This window comes from Aulonocara stuartgranti (genome assembly GCF_965226115.1).
Source record: "Aulonocara stuartgranti genome assembly, chromosome: 20".
Taxonomy (NCBI): Eukaryota; Metazoa; Chordata; class Actinopteri; order Cichliformes; family Cichlidae; genus Aulonocara; species Aulonocara stuartgranti.
Genome location: NC_138956.1, coordinates 16,933,804 through 16,950,779, shown reverse-complemented (window position 1 = coordinate 16,950,779; position 16,976 = coordinate 16,933,804). Strand labels below are relative to the sequence as shown.

Below are 16,976 nucleotides of genomic sequence, written 5' to 3'. Positions count from 1 at the left end.
CAATGAAACTTTTTATGATGAATGACATAGGATGAAGACAAATCACATGAAAAATTTAAAAATGTGAGCTAATTTCTCTGCTTAAGTCTTGTTTCGACTGTGAGAGTGTGTTTGTCCTTTGCCTGCTCTCACTGTGACACATATGCATGTTGCTTGTGGATTATGTTGCTCCAAAGTAGTATCCACACAGCGAGCAGCAAGCACTGATGTTGTGATCAGACACGTTCAATGACTTCAAGTGACAGCTGGCGATACAAAGTGGGCAGATCCTGTGTTAATTTTTTTTTTTTTAATTTGAGGAAAGCGATTTAAGCAGCTACCAATGGCCATGAAGAATACCGCTGACTGAAACATGACACAATTCAGACTATATTAAAGGCAACTCAGGCAATCACAGCTTAGAATGTCTATTAGTTTCAGTTACCATCTCAGTTGGACTTTTCATTTCATTTATAGCATTTATCCATCCGTCTGTTAGTGTTGCTGAGTAAACTGTGGCCAGGAAGGGATTGATATGATCAGCAGCGATACTCAGGTAGGTTGTGACCTTTAAATGATCCCCACAATTAACCACATAGACCTTTTTGGAAGCTGTCAGTCTGGTTGCTCAATAGACTGTTACTGACACACTCTCTCAAGAAGTGTGTTGCACGTTATCTGTCATGTTCCTAGTACAGTCCCCATAGTCATTTCTTCTAATTTTGACTTGATAATGTGGTGATTCTAGGAATCAGCAGATAGATAAGAGCCAAAAGTAATAACTTAGTAGAACTGCCAAAGTTTTAATGTGAGAAATTCCCTCTTGACTTTGTGCTAATTAAAGTGCTGCCTGCTTGTCATCCAGATGACAAAAGGTTCATCCACTGAGAAAGCCAATGATATATGTTAAAGATGTCTAACTTTCCAAATTTTGGAAAGGTTTTGTAGACAATTTCTTGGTTAAATTCCCATTTAGCAGCCTCCATCACAAATCTTTTTTTAGACTTCTGAAGTGATAAGGTTGATTACTCGCCCAGTATACTATAAATAAGGCGTACAATGAACTATAAACAATGTGTTTCTGGGTATCTAGTAGAGTCCTAGAAAAAAAACATGGAGCTGAAAATCAGCATACTAGGTCACATAATATAATGTTTAGTGATATTTAGGAAAGCATATTCCCTAAAATATCAAGTCTTTTACTTAAGTATCTTAATTCTGCAACATGAAGGTTTTTCTCTTCATTACAGGACAGAATAGCTCTGATGTGGAATCCCTATTCTGCATATTGCCTGGTTAAGATCCAGCTGACAGAAAGAGTATTATGAAGTTACTGGCACTTTGTGTAGGAAATTATGAATGTGATTTTATACACAGCTCCAGTATTAGATCACTTGTTGTCAAGTTAATATTCCTTGGCACATGCTTTAAGATGTTCCTCCTTTCAGTTTCACTTTGATAGCCGATCAGATTTGTATCACAGTAGACATTATTTTCATGTGGACACTGTTCTGTACATTTTAAAACATTGCATTCTAGTTCAGAGCTTATCAGAAGTAAAGTCATAATGTTCGTGTGTGTCTAGGCTTTGACTGCTGACTTAGTTTCTGCCAAACCACAACAGACCTATAAGCACTTCTCATCAAAGCTTGCACCTTCTCTGCACGTCTGTGTTTCTTACACGTTAGCACAACAGAAACAAGCTGTTTGCTGATGCCTCGTGTCAGTTATTTAATCTGTTAACACAGCTGTTTTACAGTGCAGTTTGAATGATGTACAATGTAAAGTCATAGAGTGTACCAAATGTGGAACATGACATTTTGCTTAATAACAGCACAGCGGTTTCACAGGGAGTTCAGCCTCTGTGCTGATGAGCGTGTTGCAGAACTAATGCAGCTTAATTTAACAAGATTGTCCGACCCAGTTCACAGAAACAGATGGGGCCAGATCAGGACCTTAATCCTAACCCCATGATAAAATATCAAACTTTTGTTATTTTTGTTCTCCAAAGTGTTGGCTATTATGAGGCAAGAAAAGTAATTATTGTAACTAACACACACATTTTTTTGTATATGTATTTAAGCACTTTTTGCTTGTCTTCCACACATATTGACACAGCAAGTGTTCAGAGCTTGGGTTGGGGTCATCGCAGATGACAGTTTAGACCTCAGAGGATTAATTACCATCTCTATTTCTGGCTCTTCTTGCCTCTCATTAGTCTTATTTTTATCACACCCCCTTCACCATAATTGCTTTGTAGTTTCTTTAAAAAAACTAATTATAACATAGATATTAGTATTAGTAGCATAGTATATGAATGTATTTGTCCAAAACAATACAGCAAATTTAATTAATTGTATCACAAAAGTGAAGTTTTCAACTGATACATCCTAATAGGGGCTAGCATGTACACATCTGCCTATGCAGAATATAACACATGTACCAGTTAGTAGTTCATTACTGGATCCACACGAAGCAGAAGTAAGAAAGACAAAAAAGAATAAAATCCATGAAAAAGTATATAACTTTGAAATGAGAAGCAGGCAACTTCATAATGTTACCCACATTATTTCTTAACAGGAAATAATGAGTCAGTGGTAAACAGTCATTTAGTTCTGAGAAATGGTGTGAGAGAGAAATTCCTGGAAAATACATGATTTACTGATATTTTCCCCAAATACATATTAACAGATGAACGTCAGTAAGGTAGAGTCAAAGGAAGGAGTTTTTTAGTAGCGACAGAGACAGAACAGAAACTTTGTCTTTTTAGACATTTCAACTGATTTAAGCATGTGTCTTTGCCTGTTTACTTTTAAATACATATAAAGCATTTAGAGCTGTCTTCATTTTTTCCAGCTGTAGGTGAATGATTTTGGAGAAAAAAAAAATATATATATATATTTTTGGCCTTCAGGTAAACCATTTCAGAGTTTTTGGTTGTCTATTTCTGTATGATATTTTCCTTTAACCTCCTATGTCATTTTTAGTGGTTGACTGCCTGTCTTTCTTTTAAAAGGGGGGTCTTGTGTCCCATGATTGCCAAGTGCTTGGATAATTGAAGTTCTCTAATCTCTATTCTCTATCTGGCTTAAGAGTTGGTAATTAGGTTTATGTGTGGCATGTTTGTTTCTGAGACTGTTCATCCTTTCTTGTGGTTCACAGTACAAATGCGGTACTTTCCCTCCTGCACCCTCCATCATTTCTTGAAAGGTTTAGCTAAGGTCAAAAGTTGAACTTCAAAGCAGTGCAGACAGTCAAACAGATTTGGTGGCATCTTCTTAATTGCCTTTTATACCCAGTATTGACTTACTCTCTAGGTCACTTCTTTCACCAACAGGAGGCAGCAAGTTCACGTATGCTAGTATGACTGTGAGATCTGGGGCAGGAGGTTGACGCATACATGATGACTGTGTGTGTGTCTATGTCTGCAGGTGGATGCTTTTAGCTTTAAACAAGCATGCCACAGTGGCATTACTGAATAGATCAAATTTAGGTTACAATTAATGTAAATATGTAACTTATTGTATTCCCCTTACAATAATTAAATAGCTGAACTGAAATAGAGGTGATTTTATCAGGTAGGGGAAGTGAAGCTGTTAAAGGAGAATGCATTTCAACAAGTCAGTTGTCAGAGAACCAATCAGAATCAATGAAAACACAAACTGCTTTATTCACAACTGTGTCACGCAACACTAAGACGGAGATCTGGACAAAATGGATATTTATATAGGTTTAAGAATGGTTGTGTAGTATATAAATATACATATCCTCCTTTTATGATAACTGTGACTTGGAGTAAAAGGCTCCACTGCTGCTCTGCTGGATGTTATCAGGTTCCTATTTTCTCTGAAATGTTACCATGAGCACACTGTGTACTGGTGTACTGCATGGACTTACTTCCCCCTAAATTTCCCCTTTCAAACCATGTGTATATGGATGGAAATCAATACAGGATAATTTGCATATCATGCAAATATTCTTCCACCTTCAATTTAGGTAGAGGTAGAGTTGGTGTACCTGCACTTCTAGTTGTATATTTGTTCTCCATAATCAGCCCATATTGTCACGACTATGGAGTTAAAAAGGCGAGGAAGAGAAGGACAGCAGACAGTAATGATGCTACTGTTGGTGTTTTTGCTTTCGAAGTTGCAGCCAAGCAGAAGGGCATTATCAGGTCAGTGCTGTCCCATTGCATTAATTCCCCACAGTAACAGTGGGATTCCACAGAGGTAGATCACCCTGCCTACTGTAAAATGAGCAACTATTGTACCACTTACTGACTAAAAGAAAGGAGTTTGCTGGGCTATTAATATATGCACTAATTTCTACATGCATTCATTGCAGACATCTCAGTTAAATGGATAGACTCTGCAGTCTGTTTAATTTTCAATGGAAATATTAAGACCAAAAATTGAGAAAATGGGAAAATGGACGGTGGTTTCCTTTTTCTGCGGCCTCAGTAACCTCTCAATGAGGTCTTAGATGCTCATACTAAGTAAAACATGAAGTTTATCTTTTCAATTAGAGTCAATAAGAAGTATTGTCTAGAGTGTGCTTATGAGTACCTTCAGGTTTGGTAGTAGTGTCTGCTTTGAAAACACCAATACACAGCGGTCAAAAAACTTTCAGCCCAAAGTTTTATAACAAACCTTCCCTTACCAAGAAGTGACAGCAATAGCATTTACCTGAGGTCAGAGATCTGGAGCAAATGGGATTTTCCGCCAAGGCTGGGCTAAGGCCAGGCAGGGTCTGATAATTTTTCTTTTTCGCCTAATACGTGAAATCATAATTTAAAAGCTAGACTTTATATGTTATCTTTCTAATATCGAATCTATCTAATAAATAAATAAACTTTAACCAACACTTTAAGTTTAACTAAATGAACAAACAATTATCTATCTAATAACAAAATTAGTTTGACAATTTTAACCGTGTTAGTGTGATAAATATCCCAAAAATATAAGAACTCATGAATGGGGGGGGGGCACTTTATTCAATATGCCAGTTTGAATGTAATCAGAATTACTCTTTTCATGATACAAGTTTCAAATCATTCAATTTATATATGTTTGCAGAAAAAAATATGTGGAGTGTGCCTTTTAACAGTGTTAACATGTAACTCATGTAACTGAGTGGCAGTGACAATGAGCCAGCATGTCCAATAGCAGTGCCCCAGAATCACATGAATGGCATGCAGTAAGTTTCGCTGTTCTCAGTTACACTTGTGCACCTCCACTATTCTGCCTGTACCAAACCAGCCGTGAAGAGGTTGATATCCCTTGCTGGTAAGTACTGAATATTGTACAAAGAAATGATTAACATATATATCAACAGAATAGATACAACAATAAGCAAAGACATACATGACCTGTAAACAGCTTTTGATACTTTTCAGTTACAAAGACTACTTTCTCTGTTTCCTGATTGCCAAAGGCCTTGTAGAACAGTCAACGATAAAACTCGTACTCACAAATTAGAATTGTCTCACATTTAGCAACTGGTGAAAAACTTTAAATTGAAACTGGATACTTACTTTAGAATAAAGTCCTGTCTTACCTTTGAATAAAGAAAATGATTTTTTGTTTCCACTTGCTTAATTGTAGTAATGTGATTAATATGCTTACACATGTATGCTGGATTCTGTCTATCATGAAGCACTGAGATTTATTACAAATTTTAAAGCTCTTACTCACTACGGTATATTGTATGATCAGGTTGGGTGTTCTGCTTTGTTACGTTTGAGACATAACTACTATTATATTCTCATTTTTAAGGCTATACTTGGTTTATGTCCATCTTACTGACTTACATGTGTCAGATACAATGCCATCAGCATGTTAATACTCTAAAATCAGATATGACCCTGATTTTAGATTAAAACAATAAAATCAGGGTCATACTGTGTCATGTGCCAAGGAGTAAAAATGGGTTTTAAAAGTGGACACTGAAGGGGCCTCTCTAATGTGATGGGGCAGATTGTTCCAGAGATTAGGAGCAGCAATAGATAAGGTCCTGCCTTGAGTTCCTCTCTCAGCCCTTAATAATTGTCCAGCTTCTCGTGTTCCTTCTTCTCTATGTTGCTATCACCTTTGCTTGTCCACCACTACTATCACCAGTTAGTTATCTGTATCTGGAAGTCCATGGGATCTTAGTTTTGTTAGCTCCACCACCCTAGCGGGTTTATCTGATTTTGACCTCAGCTTTCCAGGTTATACCCAGCACAGATGTTCCTCTATATTTTGAAAGCGACTTGGTTATGGTGTTCCATGTATGCCCTGGCCTGCTGTTATGTGCTGGATTGTCTCAGGAGCTTCTTTGCACAGCCTACACCTGGGGTCTTGCCTGGTGTGATAGTCCCCAGCCTCTACTGATCTTGTGCTTAGAGCTTGTTCCTGTCCTACCATGATCAGTACCTCTGTAACTTTGTGCAGCCATTGGTAGGATTTCTCAATATCTTCAACTGGTGCGTTGAAGGTGTTGAGTGCAAGAGCAACGGACCTGCAAGATAGGATATTGGCTAAGCTGGAAAAGGATTAAAAATAATTTTTAAAATGTTACCTCATGTTTTCAAACCTTGAAGTTGCCATTCATGGTTGTATCACTTTAAGTCTTGTTCACATCAAAGAAGCAATAAGCAAAAAACAAGAGCTTCCAATACCTCTGTTTTTCTTTAAAAAAAAAACAAAAAAAACAACAACAACCAAAAAACTGAAAAATTGCAAAAGGACTCACAATTTCAAGTTCAGACTTGATTGAATTTCAAGCTGACTATTTGTCTCTGCTATTTATAGAAGAACAAAACCAAGAATTCTTGGGTTGTTATCGCCCACAAAAGATGTAACATTAGCCTGACATGCAAAAGTTCAACAAGGCCAAACGCACAGTGCTGCTGTAGCTCAATTTGCTGTAACTCAATGCTTTTCCACTTTAAGATTCAAAGAGCAGTTCCTGGAATTACATCATCAGTGGGTTCAAACAGGGTTACTTATTCTCAAAGCTGACACAGTGAGTCTCACAGTTTGTTCTCTGCTTCCAGTTTTACCAGAGCAACGACCTGCTAAAGTTTCTATTGTTTCTTTTGTAGTGAGATATTACAACAGTGTATACAAACACCGGTGGTGTTTCTGTGTGAGATTGACAGTTTAGGCTTCATCTAAGTCTGTTATAATAACCACATGAGAGACTTCCTCTTGATACTTCAAAAGCCTTTGTGTATCACAGAGGAGGAAAGTCTTCCCATTCCAAAATAAATAAGTTTCTACTGTGAAGATAAAGGACCCATTAGGTAAGGCAGAGCTTGTTGGTTATTAATATTGCAGCTCCCCACTCTGATCTTGCTTTGAAAACAGAAATGAAAAGGCGTGATGGAGAATTGGATCGAAATTACATGAGAAAAAAATTATCCATTGAGAACTATTCCATTTCTGGCTTCAGACAAACAAACAGTGAGACAGGAAAGTGTTACCTCACTGTAAGTGCATTGTTAACAGTGTGGCCTGGTTCAACTTTCAAAACACTCCCACCTCTGGTCGTCTCATCATCACCTGATAGTGGCCCACCTCCTTTCCTCTCCTGATAGCTTTTAACCTCTTAACAACCATTGGATCGTGGGAATAACGTGTTGGGTTAGGTGTAAGGTTTGAATTAGATCAGGGCTGGGCAATTGATTTTCCTAAGTGGCCACAAGCTGAACTCAGTTTTGCTCAATATTAATTTTATCTGTTTATACGCTTATTGGTGCAGCCCTCCTCAATAGTCCTAGTTCCTCATGTGACCCCTTTGGGAAAATGAATTGCCCTCCCCAAGTTAGATTAATGCATGGCCACCATTTTTATAGCATTTTCAAAATCTGAAAAAAAAAAACCCCAAATGTAAATAAATAAATAAATGAAAAATAATGTACAGTCTAAATAAACACATGCAAGTTCATACCCCTGTCTTACAGAGGTATTGGCAATCTGGTGCATATTGATCCTGAGGAATTAAGTCATAATTGGTGATATCCCCAATCTAAACCCTAAGCCTAAACACACAAACAAAAAAACTTAAACACAAACAAAAAAACTTAAACACAGCATCACAGCATTCTGATAGCACAGTTCAACACTGATGATAATTTAGACATCAAAGTTAAAACTCACAGTCTAAAACCTCAAATTCTTCTGCTTATGAGGAATTCAGCCCCACCTCAATGGGGAAATAAGCCCGAGTTTCATTTGGGCATAATAAGGTTTTACGCTCTGGCTTCCCTCCAAAACCTTATACTTGTTCTTTTCATGGGCGATCAGCTGAACAGACAACAGCTCGCAGCAGTGTGGTTGGTACCATTCATTTTGTGTTGATTTGCTTGCCAGGACCCTTTCATGTTCTGCATCAAGGCATGTTGTCAAAGGAGTTTGCAAAGAAAAGTGTCTGGACTTCTTTAAGTTACTTGAAGACGTTTCACCTCTCATCCGAGAAGCTTCTTCAGTTCTAAGGTCAAATGGTGGAGAGTCCCAGATATAAACCTAGTGGGAGTAACCCCCCACAGAGGAACAAAAGGACCCCCTGATGATCCTCTAATCGCCTGAGCCAAGGTGTGAAACGGGGTGTGGGTCCCAATCAGCCAGAGTTTCGGGTGTGTTCATTGTGAAACCTGGCCCCACCTTATCATGCGAATTCCTGAGGTCAGATGGCATCGATGCATCTTAAGGATAAAGGACACTCTTTCGAGGATGCCAATGTTCATATTTTGGACAGAGAGGACAGATGGTTTGAAAGAGGAGTGAAAGAAGCCATCTATGTCCACTGTGAGTGACCATCTTTGAACAGAGGCGGGGGTTTACGACACCAACTCTCTGCCATCTATAATCCAGTTTTGAGATCCCTTCCCAGACGCCTTAACGCCCACTCACATCCTGGGCCATCTGACCTCAGGAATTCGCATGATAAGGTGGGGCCAGGTTTCACAATGAACACACCCGAAACTCTGGCTGATTGGGACCCACACCCAGTTTCCCACCTTGGCTCAGGCGATTAGAGGATCATCAGGGGGTCCTTTTGTCCCTCTGTGGGGGGTTACTCCCACTAGGTTTATATCTGGGACTCTCCACCATTTGACCTTAGAACTGAAGAAGCTTCTCGGATGAGAGGTGAAACGTCTTCAAGTAACTTAAAGAAGTCCAGACGCTTTTCTTTGCAAGCTCCTTTGACTACGATGACCTGGATGACTGAGAACCTTCACAGACATTAAGGCATGTTAATGCAGAGTAATGAGCTGAAGTGGACAGGTTTTAGGCATTTGAGTTTTAGTGATAAAAAAAAGTGGTCATTTGTTAAATCAAAAATGAAACAGTATTTTACTTTCTACACATAAATACAGTATTTATACAGTATTTATGGATTTTATGTACATGTTCTAAACCATAGGGCTGTCTATATATGCCTTGGTGCATGTATACTTGTTTTTGTCTGAAATTCGACAGTGCTCTCCTAAAGAGGATACATTTTTCTTATTTTCTGTCTTTTATAAACAATATCAGACAATAGATCTCAGTTGTTGAATTCAGGTATTGTCAGTCCAGCTACCACAGGTGTTATAAAAAATAAATCAACAATGTCTGCCTTTACAAACATTTGTTAGAGAAGGGACATTTTAAAAGGCTCACTGAATTTGAGCAGGCTATTATAACCTGTGGTATCAGAAATGAAAACACCAGATCTCAAAGATATTGGCTGTAGCTCAGGGGGTAGAGCAGGTCATCTACTGATCGGAAGGTTAGTGGTTTAATCCCTGGCTCCCCCAGTCTGCATGACAAGTATCCTTGGGCAAGATACTAAGCCCGAGTTGCTCTCTGATCCATCCATCAGAGAATGAATGTGTGTGAATGTTAGCTAGGAAGCACTGAAAACCATAGATGAAAATGCTTGTGTGCGCTTTCTTTGTATAAAGTACTTTGAGTGTTCCGGGAGATTAGAAAAGTGCTATATAAGAATCATATAAAAGAATACCATTTTACCAAAGGTTAAGATGTGCTATATGGTATGCATATGAGGCCCCATACTCTTTTTAGCCGTTTGCCCAGGCCAAGCGACCTGTTTCCTACATCAGTATGTTCAGTCTCATAATCCTCGATGTGCACCAAACCGTTTGTTATTCAGTGCTTTTGCCCTACTTAAGTTAACTATTTTATTTATAACATCAACAACGTGGTTAATTTTTAGCTCCGGTCATTTTAGCCCATTTCAGTCCAAGCCTTTTCAAGCATGCACTAACTGCATGGACATACTACTCCTTGTCATAGTGCTGTTCATTCAGCATTCAGACTGATCAAAAGTCCTTTTTGCATTTGAAATTTTGCTAACAAAGTTTCAGATATCCATTCCTACTTTGCATTAGTCAAGTTTTTTGATTTCTCAGTGTGTTTGATCTTGTAATAGCAATTCAAATTGCAATCCTTAAACACATCAACCTGTTTCTCCGCAAACTAAGTGCATAGCTTTACCTCTGACTTCAGTAAATAAATACATAGAAGTCCACGTTTTGTTAAAAGCTGTACGTTTTGCATTAGACTTTTTTATTTTTTAATATGAACTAACATTTTCCAGGGCTAGCAAATCTCTCATAAACATTGGCTCCAGTACATTTTAAGTGATCAAAGTGATTTAATTTGCAAGTTAAAAAAAATAGCAGTTGGTTTACAAATATAATCAACTAAGTTGTATTGTGATAAAATTAAAAAACAAAACAAAACTGTAAACTATTCTGTGATGGGGAGTTTATCAGAATGTTTCGTGGCTGAAATAAGACAAATTGCCTGGTAGCAGCTGAGGCAGCACAGCACCTCTGCCTCAGATTCAGATAAGGTATTCGTTTTTAAGCTCCAATAGGTCTTAAAAACCTGGGTCTCTCCACCATTCAGTCTTAGAACTGAAGAAGCTCGGATGAAAGGTGAACTGTCTTCAAGAAGCATAAACAAGTCCAGTCACTTTTCTTTGGAAGCTCCTTAGATTACCATGACCTGGATGACTGAGAACCTACATAGACATAAAGTGAATAATAGCTTTGTGCACTTGTTAAAATAAAGAAAAACTATATAAAAAACACAAAAACTTGTTAACCAACATTCAAATATTATTTATAGCCTCATTTGAAATGACTGTTTCTATATTTCTCCTTGCTCACAATTTTGCTGCTCATTGGTGAGCAGTAATTCAAAGGTGGACTATGTGGGCTGGTGACACTTCCCTCCTTTCCTCCCTGCAGGCTGCCTGCAGGACTCCAATCATGTGGGGCGGGGGTTGTTGTGTAGGAATTTGCTGATGTAGTCCTTCAGTTATAAGAGGCTTTGAGAAATGGGCTTAGGACCTAGCATGGATATACCTCTCTGTAACTGTTCATCTTTATTTGCCGCTCTTATTCCATCTCTGTCAAATGTTTTCATTTTCCCAGATTAACAACTGTTAGCAGTCCTGTTGGCTGTTATATGAAGGAATAGAGGTAGGAGGGTAAACTGATTCTATTTATAATTTAATTTAATTTATATTTTAACTGCTTTGTGTGTGATACGTTGTAAATATTTTAAAGATTAAAAGGTGATTAAAAGGTGTTGGCAATAGAAATGTTTTGGGGTTTTTTTAAAAGATTTTTAGCGAGTATTTTAGAGATTTTTACAGTATTGGCATAGAGGGAAGTGCTCTCTTTTACATTTTTAGCACAGTTACATAACTGTATGTAGAAGTTTATGAACAAGGTGTTTTTGAACATTGCAACACAATTCTTCATTCTTGGTTGAGATCAGGGAAACACGTTTTCCTTTTCCATAGCGCTGGTACAGTGGTAAGTACAGTCACTACATAACGAGGAGGCTTTTGGTTTTACCAGTCATCATCTGAGGAGTTGGCAAGGATATTGAGTGTGTTTTTATTGCTCAATCAAATTTAGATTTAAAGAGTTCTCTTTCTATAAATCTTTTCACAACTTGAACAAAATGGCTTTTCATCTTTCACTTGTTAAGGCTGACGATACATAAAAGTGACACAATAATGACAACTTAGAAAGGTGGAGTAAACTTGTTGATGTGCTACTAAACCAACATTCAGAGGTTAGCATCATCAGATCATGCTCAGAAGCTATTCCTGCATTCAGTTAAACTCACTGTTCAGATGTTTCTAAGCTGCCACTCCAAAACGTACGATGGGTAAATCTTGGAGTCCAAGCTTTGAGTGGGAAAACTAACAAGAACTTTGCTTGTACTGCATGTATTTAATATGTCGACCAAACTGTTTTATTGTGCTGCGCCTTTTCTTATTTCTCAGTAAATCTCTTCTGTTTTGTTTATGCATCCAATTAAGCTCTATCACTGTCACTGTCAAATATGACCCCCTGAAGGTCAGTAAGGCTGCTTGTTTTGTGTTGTGACAAGTGGACATTGAGTTTCTAGTGTTCCACATTGTACTTCACAATGAAAGAAAGTAATATAAATAAATACATTACATCAGTTAAAATGAGCTTTCAGATTGCAATAATGGATCAAATACACACTTGTGTTGTTGTGTTGTTGTTATGCAACAAATAGACCTGCACAGTATTTTCATGATGGTGATTATGAAAGCTCTATTTGTGATTACTAGAGCAAAGTAACAATGCTTATGGTTCATTAGCAGTGTGCACTTTGAGGTTTTATGAGTTCCCTGTATGTGTAAGACTCTGAGATTGGGTGCAATGCTTGATACTAATGCTTCAATCGACTCACAGTTAGAGGAGTCTTTGTACCAGCATAATGTTAAAAGGCAAAACTGTTCTTTAAACAATGCGGTGGTAATGCCAGGAATTATTTAATGCCCATGTAGAGATATGTATGTATGTGTTTTTATACATTTGGTAAAATATGAAGCATCGGTCTAGGTCACAGTGTCTGTGGCCTGTACATAAATTCTAATGATGACTTCTTTATGCATTAAATCTTTACAAAAGTTGGTTGTTTCTTTATTTAATCTATCTAATTTTTCTTTTCTCTCCTCAGGATGCTATTACTCATCACAGTAACAAAGCCATCTTTACACCATATGCAACCTTGTGCAAATAAAAAGGAGCACACGAAGAGCCGTGGACACATGAGGTGCAAACTACAAAGCAAGAATAGATAATTTCCAAGAAGAACCTGGCCTTACCACAATATCTTCTTGACCCTTTATTACTTCAAATTTCCTTTTTTTGTTGTTGAGGTAATTGATTTATTGCCTCAGTTCATAGAATCCACTTCACAGGATCCTCACAGTGCCCCTCAGAGGGGCGATGCCCGTCTTGCTAAATGCCGACGCCTCTTTTAGCTCCAAACAGGAGCTCCTGGACCTGCAGGATTGTCCTCTCAGCAGAGGCCCCTCTTTGGACACCCCTAGTCCTGTGGATTCCCAGACAGGCAGCCCCATAGGCTCTGGTCTCAGAAACCCTGACAGTCCCATTACTAATGAGCCACTCATTTTCACCGGGGCGTCGGCACTCCCTGGGCCAATATATGGGGGGGAAACAAGACCTAATGCAGAGATTGGGCTAAAGTTAATCTCTACTAACACAGATCAGTTGTGTGGCTGGGGAGCTCTGACCCCCAAAAGCATCCAAGTTTTCAACACTCCTCGGTGGGTGTTGTTCTTCCTTTGTGTGGCCTCTTTCCTCCAGGGGATGATAATCAATGGCTTCATTAACACAGTGATCACCTCAATCGAGCGACGCTTTGATCTGCGCAGCTACCAGGCTGGCCTCATCGCCAGTTCCTATGACATTGCTGCATGCGTCTGCCTGGCCTTTGTCAGTTACTTCGGCGGTACAGGTCACAAGCCCCGTTGGCTGGGATGGGGAGTACTTATCATGGCACTGGGTTCTCTGATGTTTGCCTTGCCTCACTTTACTACACCTCCCTACCAGGTCAGTTTACCCGAGCAAACAGGAATGTGCTCTACTAACCGTACCAGCCCGTGTCAGAACAAAGAGGCAGGAGGACTGTCCAGCTATCGCTTTGTGTTCATGCTTGGCCAGTTTTTGCATGGTATGGGCGCTACGCCTCTCTACACATTAGGGGTCACATACCTGGATGAGAATGTCAACTCCAACTATGCACCAGTTTATATAGGTGAGTCCTACTAGTAACAGTCACCAGAAATGACAGCAAGCAGACTGTTCTTCTTTATCTGTTTTGTTTGCAGTTGATTATTTACTATAACCCTATTCATTTATTTATGATTGATGATAATTTATGCCAAAAAATTAAAAAAAAACATACTGTTGGGGGGGGGGGGGGGGGGGGGGACACGACATGCGAGTTCATGCCAAGATGAGTGCCAAGACGTTTTTCTAGAGAGACTTGGTCATTTTAGAAATATGGGACTGAAATTGTGATAATAAATTGATTATTTAATAGATATATTAAACCATCAAAATTTGAGAATTTATAAAAATTCAAACCACTACTCTCTCTGAAAAATTATTTGAATAATTTATTAGCTTATTAACTGATTGGTTGTTGTTTAGTTTTTTTCATAAATGAATCAACTGATTAAACATCAAATCACAATGATATATGTTCCATCAGTTGTGCAGCTCTATGTTGATCTTCCATCATCTTTGTTAAACTGATGACTCTTTGTTAAATTCCCGCATTTTTTAAATGATACAAGGTTTAAGGCCATAGTTGTGCTGATTCATGTGCTGCTTGGCTCATTTTGTCAGCTGGACAGTGATAACTCTCTCTGAAGATTAATTATTTTGACAGAGCTTTGATTAAATAGAATAGTGAGAATGCATATGCAAACAGCAGGCACTGAACACAATCCCAGCTGTGTCTTTTAGCAATAATTCTTTTGCAGGTGCAGGCTCAAATATATCTGTTGTTTAGCTCAATGTAAATGTAGACTTTTGTTTGAGCATCACATGCTAATGCAGGTGCATGAACAGATATATACTCTCACGGTTACAGCACGACTTCTTTCACCAGCTGTCTACCTTCTTTTATCAGTCTCTGTCCCTCTTCCACAGAATAATTTTATTACCAGCAACCATCCAGTATAATCTCTATTAAGAAGGAACTGGATATAGATAAAAGGGCTTGTTTGGTAAACGCAGCTAATGTGCCTCAAATGTACATATTGAGCACTGTCATTGTCTGATGCCATCTACTGCAAGTCTTGTAAATTTGACCCTCTAGGCTCCTGTCATGACCCCTTTTCAGCATTTAGCTATCATTCTCTTTCAAATAACAGCAGAGCACATTGCTTTTATGAAAACACACAAACACAACAGGAAATTTTCTAGATGCAGAGCCCATATAAAGAACAATGGCCCTTTTAACCTGTAGGACAGGAAGAGTAAGTAGGAAACAGGAGGTAGACGCTGGAGTCATTGTACTGACACACCCTTGCTCTGTGTCTATGGTCTTCCCCCCCTCCCCTTAGGGATCTTCTACACAGCAGCCATTGTGGGTCCAGCAGCCGGTTACCTGCTGGGTGGTTACTTCCTCAACATGTACACTGAGATCCATCTAACGTGAGTCTGCTTTGGTTGGTACCATGGACAAGGATAACTGACTCAAAAAGAAATGAGATCAGTATAATAGAATAGAACTGAGTCGGGGCACTGCTATGGCTTACCTCACATAGGTAAGGCCTGCAAGGGCCTGGGTTCTAGTCTACAGGGCAAGACTAGGGAGAGTGCCCCTTATCCTCTCACCTAGTTACCTTACTGTCATTTCCAATACATAAATAAAGGCTAAAATGGCCAAAATAATGATTTAGAAAACCACTGACTAGAATGCAATGCACTAAAACCAATTACAGATTACTAAACTGGGAATAAACAAAAGCTGACATGCAGAATGTGGAATAGAGTCAAATATTGTGATATGAAATAGACAATGGGAGAATGTAGAATAAAAATATACACAATAGAACAATACTGTCTCATTACAAGATGCTTTAGAGATCTGCCTCTTTAAAGGTCAAGTGGTTCATTCCTGCCTGTGCATATCTCTCATACAACTCCTCCAGCTAATGCACAAGTGCGCACTGCAGCAGTTGCACACCTTTATTGCAGATCCTCTACAGAGAAAATAAGAAACGTTTTACAGTTTGATAAGAGAGGCATCTCAGTTTCAACCATATATATTTAATTAGTGTTATATACTGGGAATGTTATATTTTAGCTGTTTGTATATATTAGAGCTATTTTGTTATATTTTGTAACTTTGTAATATATTGTATTATTTAATTTAGTTTAGTCAGGTACTATTCTTACTGTCTTGGAGCAACTGTGAGCACATAATTTATCGGGTATCAATACAATATTCTGATTCTGATTCTATAAATGTGTTTAATCATATGTGCGTGATGTTCCAGGCCTGAGATGACGCCAGAGAACCCTCACTGGGTTGGGGCTTGGTGGATTGGCTTTTTAGCAGGAGGAGCAGCCGCTCTGCTGGTGGCATTTCCCATCCTGGGCTACCCACGGCAACTACCAGGTGCCAGCAAAGGCCATGGCCAGTCTTCTTTATAACAGCGAGGGCATTAAAAAAAACACTGACTAATACATTAGGTGGTACTCTGGTATGTAAAATACCATATATTTTCGAAACAGCCTCACTCTTACTTTTCTGTGTCTTCCTGCAGGCTCTCAGGAGTATGTGACCATGCGTGTGTCTGAGGCCCACCAGCTTAAGGATGGAAGCCACACCACTGCCTCAGACCCTCAGTTTGGCAAATCAGTTAAAGACATGCCAAGGTAGAGAGCTTCAAGAAATAAATGCTTTCACGACCTCGTCTAGTTTCTATTTTAAATTGCATTTTATTACTTTGTACAGTTTGCTTCATTGTTTTGTTTTTTATCTTTTATGTTGAGCACATTGAGTTTATGTGTAATGAAAAATGCTGTATGAATAATTTCCATTGCCATTTTTCATGCTGATGAATCTGCTGCATGCATATTACTGGATCTCACTGCTGCATTTGATGCATTTAACCACAAGATCTCA

General features: G+C 38.6%; 2 protein-coding genes across 3 annotated transcripts in view; one reads left to right on the top strand and one right to left on the bottom strand.

The window, feature by feature from the left end:
• The window catches only part of LOC309697457 (uncharacterized protein), a 366,834-nt gene that overhangs the window by 308,624 nt on the left and 41,234 nt on the right, over positions 1 to 16,976 (bottom strand). The gene's annotated exons all lie outside the window — the stretch shown is intronic.
• slco4a1 (solute carrier organic anion transporter family, member 4A1) overlaps positions 1 to 16,976 on the top strand; it is a 33,130-nt gene that overhangs the window by 1,065 nt on the left and 15,089 nt on the right. Inside the window, exons 1-5 of one of the 2 annotated variants that reach the window (XM_082519510.1) lie at positions 11,271 to 11,458; positions 12,984 to 14,087; positions 15,406 to 15,496; positions 16,345 to 16,466; positions 16,615 to 16,726. In XM_082519510.1, coding sequence (XP_082375636.1) covers positions 13,256 to 14,087; positions 15,406 to 15,496; positions 16,345 to 16,466; positions 16,615 to 16,726 — 1,157 coding nt within the window. In that variant the 5' untranslated portion in view covers positions 11,271 to 11,458; positions 12,984 to 13,255. Of the gene's footprint in view, positions 1 to 11,270; positions 11,459 to 12,983; positions 14,088 to 15,405; positions 15,497 to 16,344; positions 16,467 to 16,614; positions 16,727 to 16,976 lie in introns of those variants that run through there. The other variant, XM_082519511.1, reaches the window with a different exon arrangement.